Source organism: Syngnathoides biaculeatus, chromosome 17, assembly GCF_019802595.1.
Source record: "Syngnathoides biaculeatus isolate LvHL_M chromosome 17, ASM1980259v1, whole genome shotgun sequence".
In the NCBI taxonomy this organism is placed as follows: domain Eukaryota; kingdom Metazoa; phylum Chordata; class Actinopteri; order Syngnathiformes; family Syngnathidae; genus Syngnathoides; species Syngnathoides biaculeatus.
This window is the reverse complement of record NC_084656.1, coordinates 19831287-19847766: the sequence shown is the minus strand read 5'-3', so window position 1 is coordinate 19847766 and position 16480 is coordinate 19831287. Positions and strand designations below refer to the sequence as shown.

General features: G+C 46.6%; 2 protein-coding genes across 2 annotated transcripts; one reads left to right on the top strand and one right to left on the bottom strand.

Annotated features, from left to right (window-relative positions):
- Nucleotides 1-460: 460 nt before the first annotated feature.
- sgtb (small glutamine rich tetratricopeptide repeat co-chaperone beta) lies at nucleotides 461-6826 on the bottom strand. Its single transcript, XM_061801435.1, has 12 exons — nucleotides 6732-6826; nucleotides 4685-4797; nucleotides 4520-4623; nucleotides 4343-4418; nucleotides 4141-4240; nucleotides 3969-4073; nucleotides 2718-2856; nucleotides 1236-1298; nucleotides 1121-1158; nucleotides 962-1045; nucleotides 763-882; nucleotides 461-670 (listed from the first exon to the last, which is right to left on the bottom strand). Exons 2-11 carry the CDS (start codon nucleotides 4782-4784, stop codon nucleotides 771-773), a joined length of 921 nt encoding a protein of 306 aa, XP_061657419.1. The 5' UTR covers nucleotides 4785-4797; nucleotides 6732-6826; the 3' UTR covers nucleotides 461-670; nucleotides 763-770.
- nln (neurolysin (metallopeptidase M3 family)) lies at nucleotides 5304-16136 on the top strand. Its single transcript, XM_061801432.1, has 14 exons — nucleotides 5304-5356; nucleotides 5506-5562; nucleotides 8120-8518; nucleotides 10353-10501; nucleotides 10565-10672; nucleotides 11733-11835; nucleotides 11905-12068; nucleotides 12160-12295; nucleotides 12604-12970; nucleotides 13564-13765; nucleotides 13911-14097; nucleotides 14174-14302; nucleotides 14385-14521; nucleotides 15701-16136. The coding sequence occupies exons 3-14, from the start codon at nucleotides 8230-8232 to the stop codon at nucleotides 15848-15850; spliced, it is 2121 nt and encodes a 706-aa protein (XP_061657416.1). The 5' UTR covers nucleotides 5304-5356; nucleotides 5506-5562; nucleotides 8120-8229; the 3' UTR covers nucleotides 15851-16136.
- The last annotated feature ends 344 nt before the right edge of the window (nucleotides 16137-16480 follow it).

Here is a 16480-nt window from a genome sequence, read left to right as displayed (position 1 = left end):
CAAAAAGAGTTGGATTTCATCACATTTTATTTATTTTTTGGAATCATTGGAAGGAAGCATCTTCCTGGCCCAGCAGAGCTGCTGAGAACTAGAGTGGAACCCCCCCAGCCCCCCCATCACCACCAATTTTCAAGTTATGTGCAGATATTAATATGTAATAACGTATTCCGGATAAAATCAAAGATCAATTTCGACAGTCCGTTATTGCATTTTTTTGTTTTTCCCAAATTGAAGTGATGAGGAAGTGATTGTCAACCACCGTTCATGAAACAAATTGGGCAGTAGCTGTAAAATTTTCCATAACTCTACTTCAAAATCCCCCCCCCCAAAAAAAAATGGAGTCATCCCACTCTCGTCCTCAGTGGCTCGTTTATTTTCCATAAAGCATCCGATGCCAAATACCAGATTCCGAAGCATGCAGGAGGCGCAACCTTACACTTGTACGACGTACACAAATAAACTCTTTTTAGTGTTTATTATTATTGTTATTTTTTAATCATAGAATTATTAGTGGCGCTAAAGTGCAATGACAATGTCACAATGCAGGCGTGTCAGTCACATGACTCAAAAGCAACAGTGGGTGTCACATGACGTGCAGCGGCGTCTTGACTCGCTGAAGTCAAAAGTACGTACTGCACTCATTTCGGGTCCAGTCTGGTTTGGTGCGGTTCTGGTTTTGGAAAATGAAAAAAAAAAAAAAAAATAGTTTAAAAAAAAAAACAAAGAAGGAACGCGCGGGAATCGAACACACGGACAGCTAACCTGAGGTATCACGAGTGCTCCTCGGCGCTGCCGCTGAAGGATCGACTCCGGATGTGATTGCGCAGCTGCTCGATGAGCTCGGGGTTCTGCTGCTGGATCTGCTGGGCGAACTGCTGCCCCCTGGTGGGCGCACCGGCTTTGCGGATTTGTCCGGATCCGAGGCGCCGACGGTCGCGCGCGAGACGTCGGTCGCACTTACGCTTCGATCAGGCTGGAAATGTCGCTGAGCCCTCCCACGCCGGCGGCCGGCCCCCCCACGGCGTTGGCCATCATCCCCGACATCCTGAGGATGACGGGAGGAGGAAGTGAGACGCTACAAGCTAACGCGTAGCGAGAAAAAACCGGCGGCAAAACTCACAGTTGTTGCACTTGCTGGTTCTGCATCACACTGGCTGCCTGCCCAGACAGGAAGTAGTTTTATTCATTTATTACTTTATGCTTTATGTCAATTAATTTAATGATGACTAGTTTACCATGCTGATGAAGGCCGGATTGTTGATCAAACTGGCCATGTCGAACCCCAAACCGGCGGCCATCTGCGGCGCGAGACGTAAGATTGTCATGACGACAGTTTTTTGCATAATCATTAAAAAAAAAATGATTTTGTGGCTATAAGAAGAAGTTGGCACACCTGTTCAAATGGCTTTTTTGTGATATAAAAAGCAAAGAACCATTTGAAAAATGTGTTGTCCTGCAACCAGGATAACTTTTCAAAAGTCTACACACCCTCTTATTACGGGGGATGTGGCTGCGTTCAGCGTTAGCCAATCGCGTTCAAATGGCAATCGGCACACGCCTGCTACCGATTAGTGACTCGAACTAAACGGAAATAAGCACACGGTCGGAGCGGTCGCTCTCGAGGTCGTGCACGCGATGTCGCCGTTTTCACGGCGTCATGTTGGCGGTCAGACGGAGCTGCTCGACATCGCGGGAGACATTGAATATGGATGATGATATTTACAATACCCGAGACTTGTTGTGCTGTTGGTTGTCGCAACAGACGAGACAGATATTCAAAGAGACCAGAAAAGATCGACGGATTTCGGCAATTAAACGTGACGGATGGTGCCCGGCCAAAATACGCACACGCCTGTGTCACGATCGCTTCATTTCAGGTAGGAATTATTCTTCTCAATCTCAAATTACCAAAAAGTATTTAGAATGCCAAATTGGCTCATTTGAGAGCAATGGATTAAAAAAAAAAAAAAAAAATGACAGGGAGTCATCTCCAACGTACACGGAAGCGAGTTGCGGCCACATGTTAAACTTTGGTAAACCTCTCCCCAACGCTCTTATTTTTAATTTTTTTTAAATTATGCATTGTTCTCAAATGAGTCCAATGAGTCTGTCACGGAGAGGTTTACCCAATCTTAACATTTTTTTTTAATTTTCCAATCATAGTTGATGAATGCAAGTTTGTGTAAAACCAGGGGTCATTTATTTAAATATCGGTATTTGTATTGAAAAAAAAATCGGAGTGGCTCCAACGCTATGTGGGATTTATTCTTGATTTGAGGAAAGATCCAGCAACGAAGTATTTGTACGCTTTGAAACTCTTCCATGTAAATCTCGACGACTTAATCGCCAGATACTTGCGTAGGTCCCGTTGTCCAATTTCTTCTCAGCGAAAACATCGACTTCGGCATTAAATATGGGTCCTCTCTGCCAAGTGTCTCTCATTTTTCCACGTACCATCGTTTATCACCTTCGAAACATTTGGGCGTCTTGCCGTAAGACGTATTTTCGCGTAGCCTCCAACCGACTTGGCATCGACGAATGCTTTGCCAGACCGGCACTTCCGGCCAGTGACGTCGTAAGGTGCACGACAACGAGGCGCTCGAGGCAAGTGGACAAATGCGCGCAACGCCGCAGGAGCGTCTCGTTTCTTTCCTTGCCCGACCCCGAACGGTTTTGGGTTGTTTTTTTTTTTTTTTTTTTTTTTGTCCGGCACTCACGGGGCTGCTGACTTCCTTCTGCTTCTGCTCGGCCACCTTCAGGTTGGACTTGTACGTGTCGTTGTCCGGGTCCAGCACGAGCGCCTTTTTGAAGTAGGAAATGGCCTCGGGGTATTTGTTCATGGCCGTCAGCGCCAGGCTGCGGGCACGCAGCAAAATGTGATGAATTTATATTATTATTTCATTTTTTTTTTTTTTTTCATGACATTTTTGTCCATCTCAATGGGGAAAAAATAATTGGAGACATGAGATCACTGAATTAAATAAATGTACATGAATACTTAAAGTTACAAGCAAGATCACTGAATTAAATAAATGTACCATTTTATATATTTTTTGTTTTAGGCTAAAATTATATTAGTTTCCATAAAACTTGCTACAATATTTGTTTTTTTTAAATATTTTTCCCCACTTGTTTTGAGATATGATGTTCACATTTATGTACATTTTGGGACATGGTAAATAATAATTGGAGAGATGAATGCTTAAAGTTACAAGCAAGATCACTGAATTACATAAATGTACCATTTTATATATTTTTTTGTTTTAGGCTAAAATTAAGAGTTTACATACAACTTGCGACAATCTTTATTTTTTTAATTACATTTTTGAAATATTTTTCCCACTTGTTTTTAGATATAATGTTCACATTTATGTACATTTTGGGACATGGTAAATAATAATTGGAGACATGAATGCTTAAATTTACAAGCAAGACGGAATGAAATCAATGCACCACTTTATCTATTTTTTGTCTAAGGCTAAAATATTAATTTCCATAAAACGTGCTACAATATTTGTTTTTTTTATTACATTTTTAATGTATTTTTCCCCACTTGTTTTTAGATATAATGTTCACAATTATGTACATTTTGTGACATGTTAAATATATATTTTTTTGTGTATTTTGAAAATTATTTGCATTTTGTTATGACACTTAATTTTGTACTTTTGTTACAATTACGTTTATTTGATTTGAGGATGTTGTTCATTTATATTTGGTTTATCACAAATTATTCCTGTATTTTACCTGAATATATATATATATATATATATATATATATAGGGTTATATAAATTTAAAAAAAAAAAAATCTCCCCCCAGTAATTTTATTTTAACTATGTAGGCATTAGCTCACGGCCACGAGCTCCAGGCTAACCACTGAGCAAGTGAAACATGGTTACACTATTATTTTTGTTTCATGTAATATTTTTGGTCTGTTTTTTATGTAATTTTGTTTCACTAACTCACCCCATCCTGCCGTACGCTTTGCTGTACCCGGGATCGATCCCGATGGCCCGCTCGCAGTCGCCCGTCGCCTCCGTGTAGTGACCCAGCTTACTGTGAGCGGCCGCCCTGCGCGAGCGCACCGTTAGCGTCAGCTAGCGTCGGTGCTAACTAGCCATTAGCTCGTGGCTAATACCTGTTACAGTAGTAGACGGCGTTCCTCAGGTCCAGGTCTATGGCCTTGGTGTAGCACTCCACCGCGCATCGGTAGTTCTCCTCTTTCATGTGGTTGTTCCCTGGACACACCCCACTGTTTTACATATGTAGCAACGCCCACTTTGCTCCATATATGGTCGTGACACAAGCGGACCAATCAGTTGCAATTCTATCGAGTTCACCTTCGTTCTTCAGCTGCTCGGCTCGCTCTGCGTCTTCGGGCGAGGGCGACGTCGGCGGCAAACTCAGGTTGTCGTTCTGCGGGAAATGCGAGAAATGCCAGCTCATCGGGGGTATCCGTATCCTAGACGACGTTCGGTAAACAGGACCGCGGTGCGTGAAACTAAACGGATCCTCGCCTTGAGCAGCGAGTTGAGGAAGACCTCCATGAGGGGCTGCGCCGCCGCCAGGTGGCAGTCGCTGGCGCTGATCTTAAAGGTGGTCTCCAGACACTGGATGGCAACTGCGACCAGAAGAACCAGTTCAAAGCGGTTCTGACCGCCGCGACACGGCCGCCCGCGTACCTTCGAGGCTTTCCTGCTCGTCGGAATTCAACGCGCCACCGTGCGTTTGATCACGTAGGAACTGTACGATAGAAAACGCCAGCCGCTTCTCCACCGCCATGTTTACCTACAAACTACACACAACACTTGACTTTAGCACGGTGGTACCTTGACTTACAATTAAAGAATTTGTCGACTTCGACCTCCAATATGGCGGCGTCGTTTTGTAAAATATGACATGAACCTTAGCCGTTTTTAATCCTGTCACAGTATCCGTTACTTTTGTCTGTCTACCTTCATCCAGGTATTTGGTATTCTGAATTCTTGAATCGAGGCAATTGACCATTTTTGGTTTGTTGAATTTTTTTTGTTGTTGTTGTTTTTCTGAAAACGTTCAAATCTGATTTGGGCAACTTTGATATTAATCTCCATTCAGTGTAACGTCATGTGACCAAACCTGTAAAACTGGTGTGATTTAATAATTAGTAAAAAAAGAGGTTGATGATATGATGGGGGAAAAAATGTGTATTAAAAAAATCTGTCGTCATCTTTGGTGCCAAAGTCTTATGTTAAAAAAAAAAAAAAAAAAAAGAGACTGGATGGCTCATTGGCCTCATCCGCCATCTTGATACTCCCAAAACAACCATGCCGACCGGCCAGCGAGTTTCGTGGCTATGAGAAAACATTCCACAGGTAAGTTAGAAAGATTGACTTTGCCACTGTTAAAATTTGTTTGTAAATGTTTTTTTTTTTTAATTTTATGATGACTTTAATTCACTTGAACAAAGTTTTGTTTCTGGTTTTTGTCAGTCACTGTTTACTCTCTGCTTCACCTTTTACAGGGCGACGGTTTTTCGCGAAAAAACGATTGTAAATATTTTCCTAAACCTCATCAGCAGGTAAGCAAGAAAGCACATTTTCTGTGAAATTTTTGATGAATTTCATTATACACAACTCTGCAACTTGAATTTGATTTTCAAATGCAAGGAAACATGTTGAAATTTTCTGTCTGAAATGGGACGTCGCAGAGACAACAAATGAACAATGCGTTGAGTTTTTTTCCCATTATTTCCAAATGTATATCTGATTGACTTAAAATTTAATGTTTTTATGACGAAAAATGCTTAGTTTTTTGCTATGTTATGATAGTGCTTCACTGCATATTTTGGGAAAAGTTAACATGTCGCGGAAATCGGGCCCTCGGTAATATGCAAGGTTTCTTGCTAGTCACGGTGTTCTATGTCTTTGCTTTGTGCTTAGCCTTTTTTAGCTTACCAAGTCGACTTAAATATCCTTCATGTTACCAGAACTGAAAAAATGTCAAGCTCACACGATCAGTTTTAATTCTCCATGCCAAACTTTGAGGGGAAAAACACCACCATAATGCAACCTGTGTAAGCCATCTCCTCCACACGTTTTGGGAGTACCAAGATGGTGGCCAACTGGATTCAACCAATCGACATAGCCCTCAATATGTATGCGCTTGCCATTTTTTTTTTTTTAGATCAGTGGTATTCACCAGATTAGGCTAACAATATATGCTAACGGTTCTCTAAATCAACAACATATCGAATATTATACTTTTAGCTGGAGAATTACTGAAGACTTTAAACGTACACAAACATAAATGTAAAAGAAATAGTCCCGGTGAGAGTGTGGTGACGTCACGCGTAGCGGGGACAAACCGGTGCGCGCGGGAAAGACGGTCACGTGCGACACGCATGCGCACCAGCTCCCCCGTCGTCCCTCCGAATGTTGACACACGGTTTGCGACGTCACCACCTCGCATGTCATGTCTGTTGAAGCATTGTCCTTGCCGTGTTATTATTATTATTATTTTTTTGTGGGACGCGCGAGAAGTGTCCAAAAATGTGCCGTCTTCTGTTTCAAACGTGCTCGAGTCTAAGCGATGCCACGGTCACGTGACGCACTTGGGGAATACAGAACAGCAAAAAAAAAAATATTGAAAAAAAAAAAAAAAAGAAAAAATAAAAGGACAGGGTATGGTTGATGATATTGCATCCCTCGCCGTTCAAATGTTGCTTGCCTGTTTCGTGCGTTGCCTTACCTGAGCCGCGGCAGCTAAGCCGTCGCTTGTCGCCGTCACTCAAGCGAGCCAGGTCCTCTTCTGCGCATGCGCGTGGGGGGTGACGAGCGTGTGAGAGAAAGAGAGAGAGAGAGAAAGAAAAGAGAGAGGGAGAGGTTTTGAGAAGCGTCCACCTGTTACCGGGACGACAGCCCAAAACCACTCTGAAAATTAGCCTGTTCAAATTTGATGACACACCCGTGTCACATGATTCCATCCCAAAATTATTTTGCCGATTGATTTCACAACGCATGATAATAACACATTGCACAATATAAAAACTGTATCACACACACCTACGACAAAATACGCAAACAAGTGCACAACATATTTGTAACATACTATGGAACTAAAACATTTCACAACATACGCTAAAACAAACGCACCCACATATCGTAGAACGACAGTGGCATTTGCGAGTCAACTTGAAGGTTAAAGGTCAAATGTGTGTGTATTCTCGTTCTGGGCTGCGTGATGTGAGGTTTAAAGTGCCACTGTCATGAAATGTATGATTTTTAGTATGTTATTATCGGGGGGAAAAAAAAGTTTTTTCACCACAAAATGTTATTTTGAGGTATGCAGCTTTTAGTAACTCCCGCCATGAAAATCCTCTCGAGGGATTTGTTTTTGAGAAGAAGCAGGAAGTGACGTACATGGCAGGACATGACAGGGGTGCGAAATGCGTCGATGCGCGTGTCAGACGGCTTCCGGGTCGGGCTCGGATGACTTCTAACTAACAACAGACTCCCCCGACAGTCTGAGAGTATGTAGCGTTAGCGATGAAAACACAGTATAGCGGCCTGGCTCGGCACCATGATGAGCCACCTCGGCGCCGAAGATGAGCCACCCCAGCCGACGCCGTGACAAGCTACCGCGTCGGCTCGCCGGCGAAGGCTGCCGCATCATGCCTCCATGGACGAGCACGGCTTCGGCCAGGCCGGATCATACATGCTCTCTGGGAATCTGTCGCCGCCGCGGCAGTATGTATGAGCCAGCCTGGTCGAAGCCGTGCTCGTCCATGGAGGCACGACGCGGCAGCCTTCGCCGGCGAGCAGTCACGGCAGCCTTCGCGGGGGAGCCGACGCATCCGCCGGTCACGGCTTCGGCTGGGGTGGGTCATCTTCGGCGCCGAGTTGGCTTATCATGGATACGAAATGCAGCCAATATGGCGACCACTTGGATGTCAAATGACACTTGCGCAACTTTATCTATCATATCATATCTATTGTAAAATGTTTATAGGGATGACACTTGACCTTTAAGGTAGCATTCAGTAGTTATTTGTCTAGCGTGTAAGCTTGCCGTGCGTTAACACGTCGTTGCATTTAATCAGCGGACGTCTTTTAATGGCTCCCTCTTCAATTTCGCAGTCCTGACGAAGTGTCGTGTTCCTCGACGTCCGACTGCAACCCGACTCCGCCGGGAGAGGCGGACGGCTGGCCGCTCTGCGCGGAAAGAATTCGGTGTGCGATGTTCCGGAATGTGTCGCCCGCGCGTCGGGGAACATAAAACCCGTGCGAGCGGACCGTCCGTCACTCCGTGCAGAATGACCATCCTCGACGGCGCAGCGCCGCGGCCCGGGCGCGGCTACGCCATCGGCGCCCCGGCGCTGAGGTGGGACCGGTCGGCGGAGGGCATCATCGCAGACGCCGAGCGCTTGATCGGTAGAGTGAAGGAGGTCTACGACGAGATCGGAGGCCTCCAGCTGGACGCCGTCTCCGTTGAGAACACGCTGAGAGCGATCGCCAATGTCAAGACGGAGTACGCGGGTAAGCCCGGACAGACTACATTTGCGTCCCGCGGCCTTAAAATGTCACATGGTCAAAACTTCATTCGAGGCACAACCATCATAAACAAGGATAACGTTACATGCACAAGACTGTACGACACAGTACATAACACGTAGTATGCAACGTTACACACTAGGGCCCGAGCGATTACCGTCATTTTCGGCCTACAGAGCGCACCTGATTATTAGCCTCGCCCAGTACATTTGTCAAGGAAATACCATTTGGTACATGCATACGCCGCAGCTGTGTAAAAGCCGCAAGTGCTCACATTCAAACACATATTTACAAAGAAAGATGGTACGCAGAAAGAGTTTAACGCTAGCACCGCGCTAAAGCTAGCACTAACGCTAACAAGGCCGGTTAAAATAAAACTTACCGGTAAATATTGGTGAGACACGCCAGTAACACAGGAGCAACACGCTAGCACAGCGCTAACAGGGCGGGTAAAAGTCACTTCCCCGGCACACATATTCCACCAGTCTCACTCTTACCTTTTCCGCTCGAGTGCCCACCTTGAGGCCGTTAGAAAAAATGCACAAATTAGCCGCATCACCGCATAAACAACAGGGTTGGAAGTGTGAGGGGGAAAAGTCGGGGTTTATAAGACGGAAATTACAGTAATACGAGGATTATCTTCCATTGTGCAAAAATACGTTGGATTTTTGTTCATTTTTTTAGAAACGATTAAACGATATAGATATTTAACTGAGTAATTGTTCACCAATCTCGCCAAAAAAGACGGTACACAGAGTCTAACGTTAGCGCTGCCCCTTTAATGCTAACGATGGCATCGCCGCATTAATGCTAACACTAGCGCTGATGCTAACAGTAACGCTAGCGCAGCGCTAACAGGGCCGGACCGGTAAAAGTCACTTCCTCGGCACATATATTCCACCGTTCTCACTCTTACCTTTTTGCGTCCTAGCGCCCCCTTGTGACTGTTGGGAAAAAAAATGCACAAAGTAGCCGCATCGCCGCATAAACCGCAGGGTTGAAAGCGTGTGGGGAAAAAGTCGCGGCTTATAGGCCGGAAATTACGGAAATCGTCCGATATTCATCCTTTTCAATTGACAAAAATCCATTTTTGTTTCAAACAGATGAACACATAACAAAAAAAAAAAACAGGAAATGATCAAGTTGATGATTGCAGATTTTTTTCCAATCATAAATTTAAATAGTACTCAAGGCAAAAGTATTATTTAGCTGTCAAATATTCTAACTGTAATTATTTATTAAAAGAACTTAATTTGTGACTTTTCATATTAATTGGCCAATGAACTGGCAATCCAAATTTTATCCTGGCAAATATTGGAATTGGGCCCAATAAAAAACATATTGTGTACAGTACATGAGATCGGACTCATGCAATACGAAACACTACATAGACAACATAGAGTACTTCAAAACACCTGAAACACTGCAAATGACATAACTAGAAAACACACTACAGTACATAACATACATGTAATATGAAGCACTCCAAAAGCAACTCCCTCACTACTGCGCAACAATATCAAACATACTACGTTACAAATACAATAAATCATAACACAAAGGCAAAACAAAACTATGTCCACAATCTACACAGGAGTAGATAGACTACAAAACACTACTTGGGCAATATACAAACAAACCAATAAAAAAACTATTTTTTTTTTAGGTTTGGAACGCATTATTTCATTTTCCAGTCGTTGCAATGGGAAAACGTGCTTCGGTTTTTGAACGTTGATCAGTTTCTCGAAAAGTTGTTTGATGATGCCCTGCGATTGGCCGGCAACCAGTTCAGGGTGTACACCCCGCCTCCTGTCCGCAGCGTGCCGTCACTCTCTGGACTTCCCGCAGTACGTGAGTCCGCTCGAGGCCGTGCGACTGGCCAGCGCCGAGGCCGACAAGCGCCTGTGCGACTTGGACGTGGAGCTGAGCGCGAGGGAGGACGTCTTCCTCAGGATCGCCGCTCTGCAGGTAGCCTCGAAGACGGTCCGTTACGCTCAGAGCGCCGCGAGTGACGTCCCCTTTTCACGCGAGCAGAAGAAGCTTCCGGAAAACGTCTCGGCCGAGGAGAAAAGGTTCTTGGGGAGACTGCTTGCGACGGGCCGGAGGAACGGACTCCATCTGTGTACAGAAACGAGAGAGGTGAGTCCAGGTTACATACTTACTGTTTGTTCTTTCCATTTCTAATCAACCCCAGCCCGAAACCCTAACCCAGTTTAGAACCGCTTCAGATGGGTTTTCTCCGTGTACTCCGGTTTCCTCTTAGAATCCCCAAAACATGCATTATTTGGAGACTCTAAATTGTCTGTCTCCATGTGCCCTGCGATTGGCTGGCAACCGGTTCAGGGTGTACCCCGCCTCCTGCCCGTTGACAGCTGGGATTGGCTCTGGCACTCCTGTGACCCTTGTGAGGACAAGCAGCTCAGAAAATTGAATTGATGTTTTGCTTTTGCATTCCTCATAAAATAATGTGACGGGCCAGATTAGGCCCCTGGGCCTTGGGTTTGACACCAGCCCTCAAGTGTACTCGAAACCCTAATTGCAGCCTTGAACCTCTTAGACCTGAAACCCCAACCCGTACTGGAAACTCAAACCCTTAAAAACCCAAATTTGAAACCCCAGCCCTAAGTCGCAATGCTATCGGACTTTAAATCCTCATTTGAAACCTTGAACCTTTCTCGAAATCCTACTTTGCTCACCCTAGTCTTGGTCTTTGATTCCCGACTTTACAACCCTAACCCAAGGTTTAAAAAAATAATAATCATTGAAACTCTCAACCCTGTCTTCGAACCCGTGGTTATAAGGTTCATACGAAACCCAAAACCCTGCTGGAAACCCTTGTCTTCAACCCAAAACCCTGCTTGGAAACCCTTGTCCTAGACCCAAAACCCTGCTTGGAAACCCTTGCCCTAAACCCAAACCACTGCTGGAAACCCTTGTCTTAAACCCAAAACCCTGCTGGAAAACCTTGTCCTAAACCCAAAACCCCTGCTGAAAACCCTTGTCCTAAACACAAACCCCTGCTGGAAACCCTTGTCTTAAACCCAAAACCCTGCTTGGAAACCCTTGTCCTAAACCCAAAACCCCTGCTGAAAACCCTTGTCTTACAACCTCAACCCTGACTTGAAACCTTACCAGTCTTAAAGTCCCACTTGGTCCTCTAACTCCTTTTGGACCTCTTTGGTTTTTTTTTCTTACAAAGGAAATCAAGAAAAGGTCCAAGCTAATCTCCAACCTTTCCATCGAGTTCAACAAGAACTTGAACGAGGACAACACGTTTCTGGTTTTCTCACGCCACCAGCTGGGTTGGTATACAAAGACCCCCCCAAAAAACAAAACAAAACAAAGCCTTGAATGTCTTTTGTTCCGTCAAGACGGTCTAGCTGCGAGCTTCCTGTCGGGTCTGGATGTGGATCAGGCTACCGGTCTGTACAAAGTGACTCTGGCCTATCCTCACTATTTTCCCGTCATGAAGCGCTGCCGCGATCCCGAGACCCGGCGGAAGATGGAGACGGCGTTTCACAGCAGGTGTAAAGAGGTAACAGGAGGACGCCAAAAAGACTGACTTGAAACCCCAACCCGGACTTCAAACCCTCGACTCGGTCCCTCGTGTGCTAATCCTCTTGCAGGCGAACACGATCATCCTGGAGCGTTTGGTCTCGCTGCGAGCGGAGGTGGCGGCGCTGCTGGGTTACGGCTGCCACGCCGATTACGTGCTGGAGGTCAACGTGGCCAAGAACGCCACCAACGTGGACTCCTTCCTAAGTAACTTAGTACTAACTTAACTCAGTAACCAACCCCGACTTTGAAATACCAACACTTCTTTAGAACCGTATTGGATAACCCTTAAACTGTCTTGAAACCTCAACCCTTGTAAAACCCTTAGAAACACCAAGTCTTACTTGAAACTCTACTTTGGACCCCTAACACTGACTTGAAGCCCTAACCCAAATACTGACTTGAAACCGAATCCTTATTTAAAACCTAACTAGGACCCCTAACACTCGCTCTAAACCATAATTTAAGAACCAAACTTTGAAAATATCACACTTGTTGGAAATCCCCCACGCCAGACGGTCTCCAGAAAACGCTGGAGCCGGTGGGCGCGCGGGAGCGGAAGTACCTGCTGGGCCTGAAGAAGCGCGAGTGCCTGATGAGCGGCCGCCGTTTCGACGGGTGTCTGAGCGCGTGGGACCTGCCCTACTACATGAACCGGGCGGAGCGGCGCCAGTTCGCCTTGGACAAGGACAAACTGGTGGAGTACTTCCCGCTGGACGCCGTCACCGAGGGCCTCCTGGGGATCTACCGGGACCTGCTGGGGGTGCGCTTCAGCCGGGTGCAGGCGGCGCCCGTGTGGCACCCGGACGTCCGGGTGTACGCCGCCCACGACGCGCACACCCACGAGGAGATGGGACACTTCTACCTGGACCTGTACCCCAGGTGGGGACTCAACCTCTGTGGCGTCTCCTTCCCAAGTGTTTTGTGTCCCACTGGGCAGACGCTAACCCTGGTCTAAAACCCTCATGTGAAAACTAGTACTAGCTTAAATCTTGACTCCCTTCCCCAGTCTTGAAATGCTAACGCATGTTCCGAACCGTAACCCAATCGTAACACTGAGATTTTAAAACCTAAGACCGTCACCCAATCTTGACACCTTATTTAAAATCCTAGTTACGTATGGAAACCTTCATTTGGAACGCTGATGCAGACTTCAAATCCCAACTTGAAACTCTAACCCTATCCCATGTTTGAAAACGTAAAACAACTTTGACACCCGAATTTGAAACTTCAAATCTCAACCAAGGCTTCAGACTTTCGTTAGAACCCAAAAACATGAAACTCTGCTTTTAAGCTAGCAGTTGAAGCGCAACTTTAAACCCCTAATTTGAAACGCCTTCCCAGAAATCTTGTCTTGAAACCCGAATCCTGATTTGAGTAGAAACCTTACCATACTACCTGGTTCTACTGGCGTACTCTGACTGCTAGTTGGCACCATGCCATACGCACTTCATGAGATTGACCTGCGCCGCCAGGGAGGGGAAGTACGGCCACGCGGCGTGTTTCGCCCTGCAGCCCGGGTGCGAGGGCCCCGACGGAAGGCGACGCCTCCCGGTGGCCGCCGTGGTGGCCAACTTCACCAAACCGACCGGGGGTCTGCCATCGCTGCTGCAGCACCACGAGGTGGAGACGTACTTCCACGAGTTCGGGCACGTCATGCACCAGATCTGCTCCAAGGTGAACGCAAGTTGGGTGAAATTTTACACGGTCTACATTGTCTTTGTCAAAGACTATAGATTGTTTTGGATCAATAGAAGACGGGTTTGACGCCAGGTGGTTTTTGATGTATACAAAAGACTTAAAGTCCGATTTGTATAAAAAGGTCACCTTCTCGGAATTCAGCGGCGCGATGGTGGAGACGGACTTCGTGGAGGTTCCGTCCCAGGTGCTGGAGAACTGGGTTTGGGAGAAGGAGCCCTTGAGGAGGATGTCCCGCCACTACAAGGACGGCTCGGCCATCCCGGAGGCGCTGCTGGACAAGCTCATCGCGTCCAGGGCGGCCAACACTGGTCGGAACCGCACTCGGTGGGCAAAACCAGGACCGGTACTCAGCAAAGCGTGACGTCTCCGCTGCCCTGTTTTCAGGTCTGATGAACCTGCGACAGGTGCTCCTCAGTAAGGTGGACCAGTCGCTGCACACCAGCTCCTCCGCAGACTCGGCCGCTATGTTCGCCAAACACTGCCAGGACATTCTGGGCATTCCCGCGACAGAAGGTCCGGGGCGGGGGTCACCTCTGGGGAGCCGCTCGTGGAAAGTTCCGTCGCGCCGAAGTAATTTTGCCACTTCTGATCGCAGGCACCAACATGATGGCCAGCTTCGACCACCTGGCAGGAGGATACGACGGCCAGTACTACAGCTACCTGTGGAGCGAGGTCTACTCCTCGGACATCTACTTCAGCCGCTTTAAAAAGGAAGGGATCCTCAATCCAGATGTGGGTGCCCAACCAAAACGTCCACTTTTGCGCAGCCAATTCATACGACGTCGTCTTTTCATGCCCACAAAAATTTCTCCGTTAGCCAGTCCGTCAGTTTGCATGTTCTCCCCGTGCCTGCGTGGGTTTTCTCCGGGTGGGCACTCCGGTTTCCTCCCACACCCCAAAAACCTCCAACATTAATTGGACACTCTAAAATTGTCCCGAGGTGTGATTGTGAGTGCGGCTGTTCGTCTCTGTGTGGCCTGTGATTGGCCGGCGACCAGTTCAGGGTGTACCCCGCCTCCTGCCCGTTGAAAGCTGGGATAGGCTCCGGCACTCCCCGTAACCCTTGTGGGGATAAGTGTCAAAGAAAATGGATAGATGGATGGATAAATTGCCCATAGGTGTGGTTGTGAGAGTGACTGTTGTCTGTTTCCATGTGCCCAGCGATTGGCTGGCAACCACTTCAGGGTGTAACCCGCCTCCTGCCTGTTGACAGTTGGTATACCACGACCGTCGTGAGGATAAGCGGCGAAGAAAATGGATGGATGAATAAATTGCCCATAAGTGTGATTGTGAGAGTCATTGTTGTCTGTTTCCATGTGCCCTGCGACTGGCTGGCAACCAGTTCCAAAAATGTACTCTCGGTTAATTGGAGATTTGTCATTGCTGTTTACAATTTTACCCCAAAAAAGCATAGAGCAATGAAAACTAGATCTGTTTACAAAACAACAACAAACCCCACATTATATACAGTACAGCCTCGGTTCTTGAACGTTCCCGTTATTGAACAAATAGAATGTAGAACGAAAATTTTGAGATTTTTTTGTTTTTTTTTTTGGTTCGGTTCTTGAACGAAAATCGGTACTCGAACGCCCCCAACAAAACCCAGAAATAACAGAACACACGCGGACAGACCACCTGACCCACCCACGATGCGCTTTATTGTCAATCCGAACGAACCCCCCCCAAAAAAAATCGCAAATAACACAACTCGCGCGGCGGTTGATTCGGTTTTCCAACAAATCGGTTTTCGAACCGCCTTCCAGAACGGATTGTGGCCGAGAACCGAGGCTCTACTGTATTTTGAAACACAAAGTCATACATACAAAAACTGGAAACCGTCTTTGTATACACAAACATTTACTCGATCCTCTGACCCGAAAAAGGAGTCCACTTCGGTTCATACTTTCACAGGTGGGGAAAGAGTACCGACGGGTCATCCTGGAGGCGGGAGGCTCGGCCGACGGCATGGACATGCTGCAACGCTTCCTGGGCCGCCCACCCTGCCTGGACGCCTTCTTCCGCCACAAGGGACTGAAGCGACGCTTGGATGCGGCACGCTGATGCATGCTGGGAATGTTTACACGCAGATGCTGCTTTTTTAAGGTCGTGGTACTGCATTTCATTCGGATTCAAGTCCAGATTTTTGAATGCGGCACTCCAAAACCAGTGAAGTTAGTTTGATGGTTCCATCAATCATTGCAAGTCGTCCAGGCCCTGAAGGAGAAAAGCAGCCCCATCCCATCATACTACGACCACCATGTTTGACCATAGTTAGTATGTTCGCATGATTTTCCTAATTGCTGTTATGTTTACTTCAGATGGAGCGAAAAGTTGAACTTCTCATCACTTCATAGAATACTGTCTCAAAAGTATTTTTCATTTTTTGTCCCCCCCCCCCCAAAAGGTAAGACCAGGCTTTATGTTCTTTTAGGTCAGTAGCGATGGTGGCCTTGGGACTCTCCAATGGATCCCATCCCAGTTTCTTCCCTGTTGTTGAGTCATGAACACAAACCTTGACTTGAGGAAAGTGACACCTGCAGTTCTTGAGAAGTCCCGAGTTCTTTTGCGGCCTCCTGGATGAGTCGTTGCTCTGGTCTTGGGGTAATATTTGTTGGTCAGCCAATCTCGTGGAGGTTCCGTCCGCGTTTTCTCAATTTGAAGATAACGGCTCTGCCGGAATCCGAAAGCTTT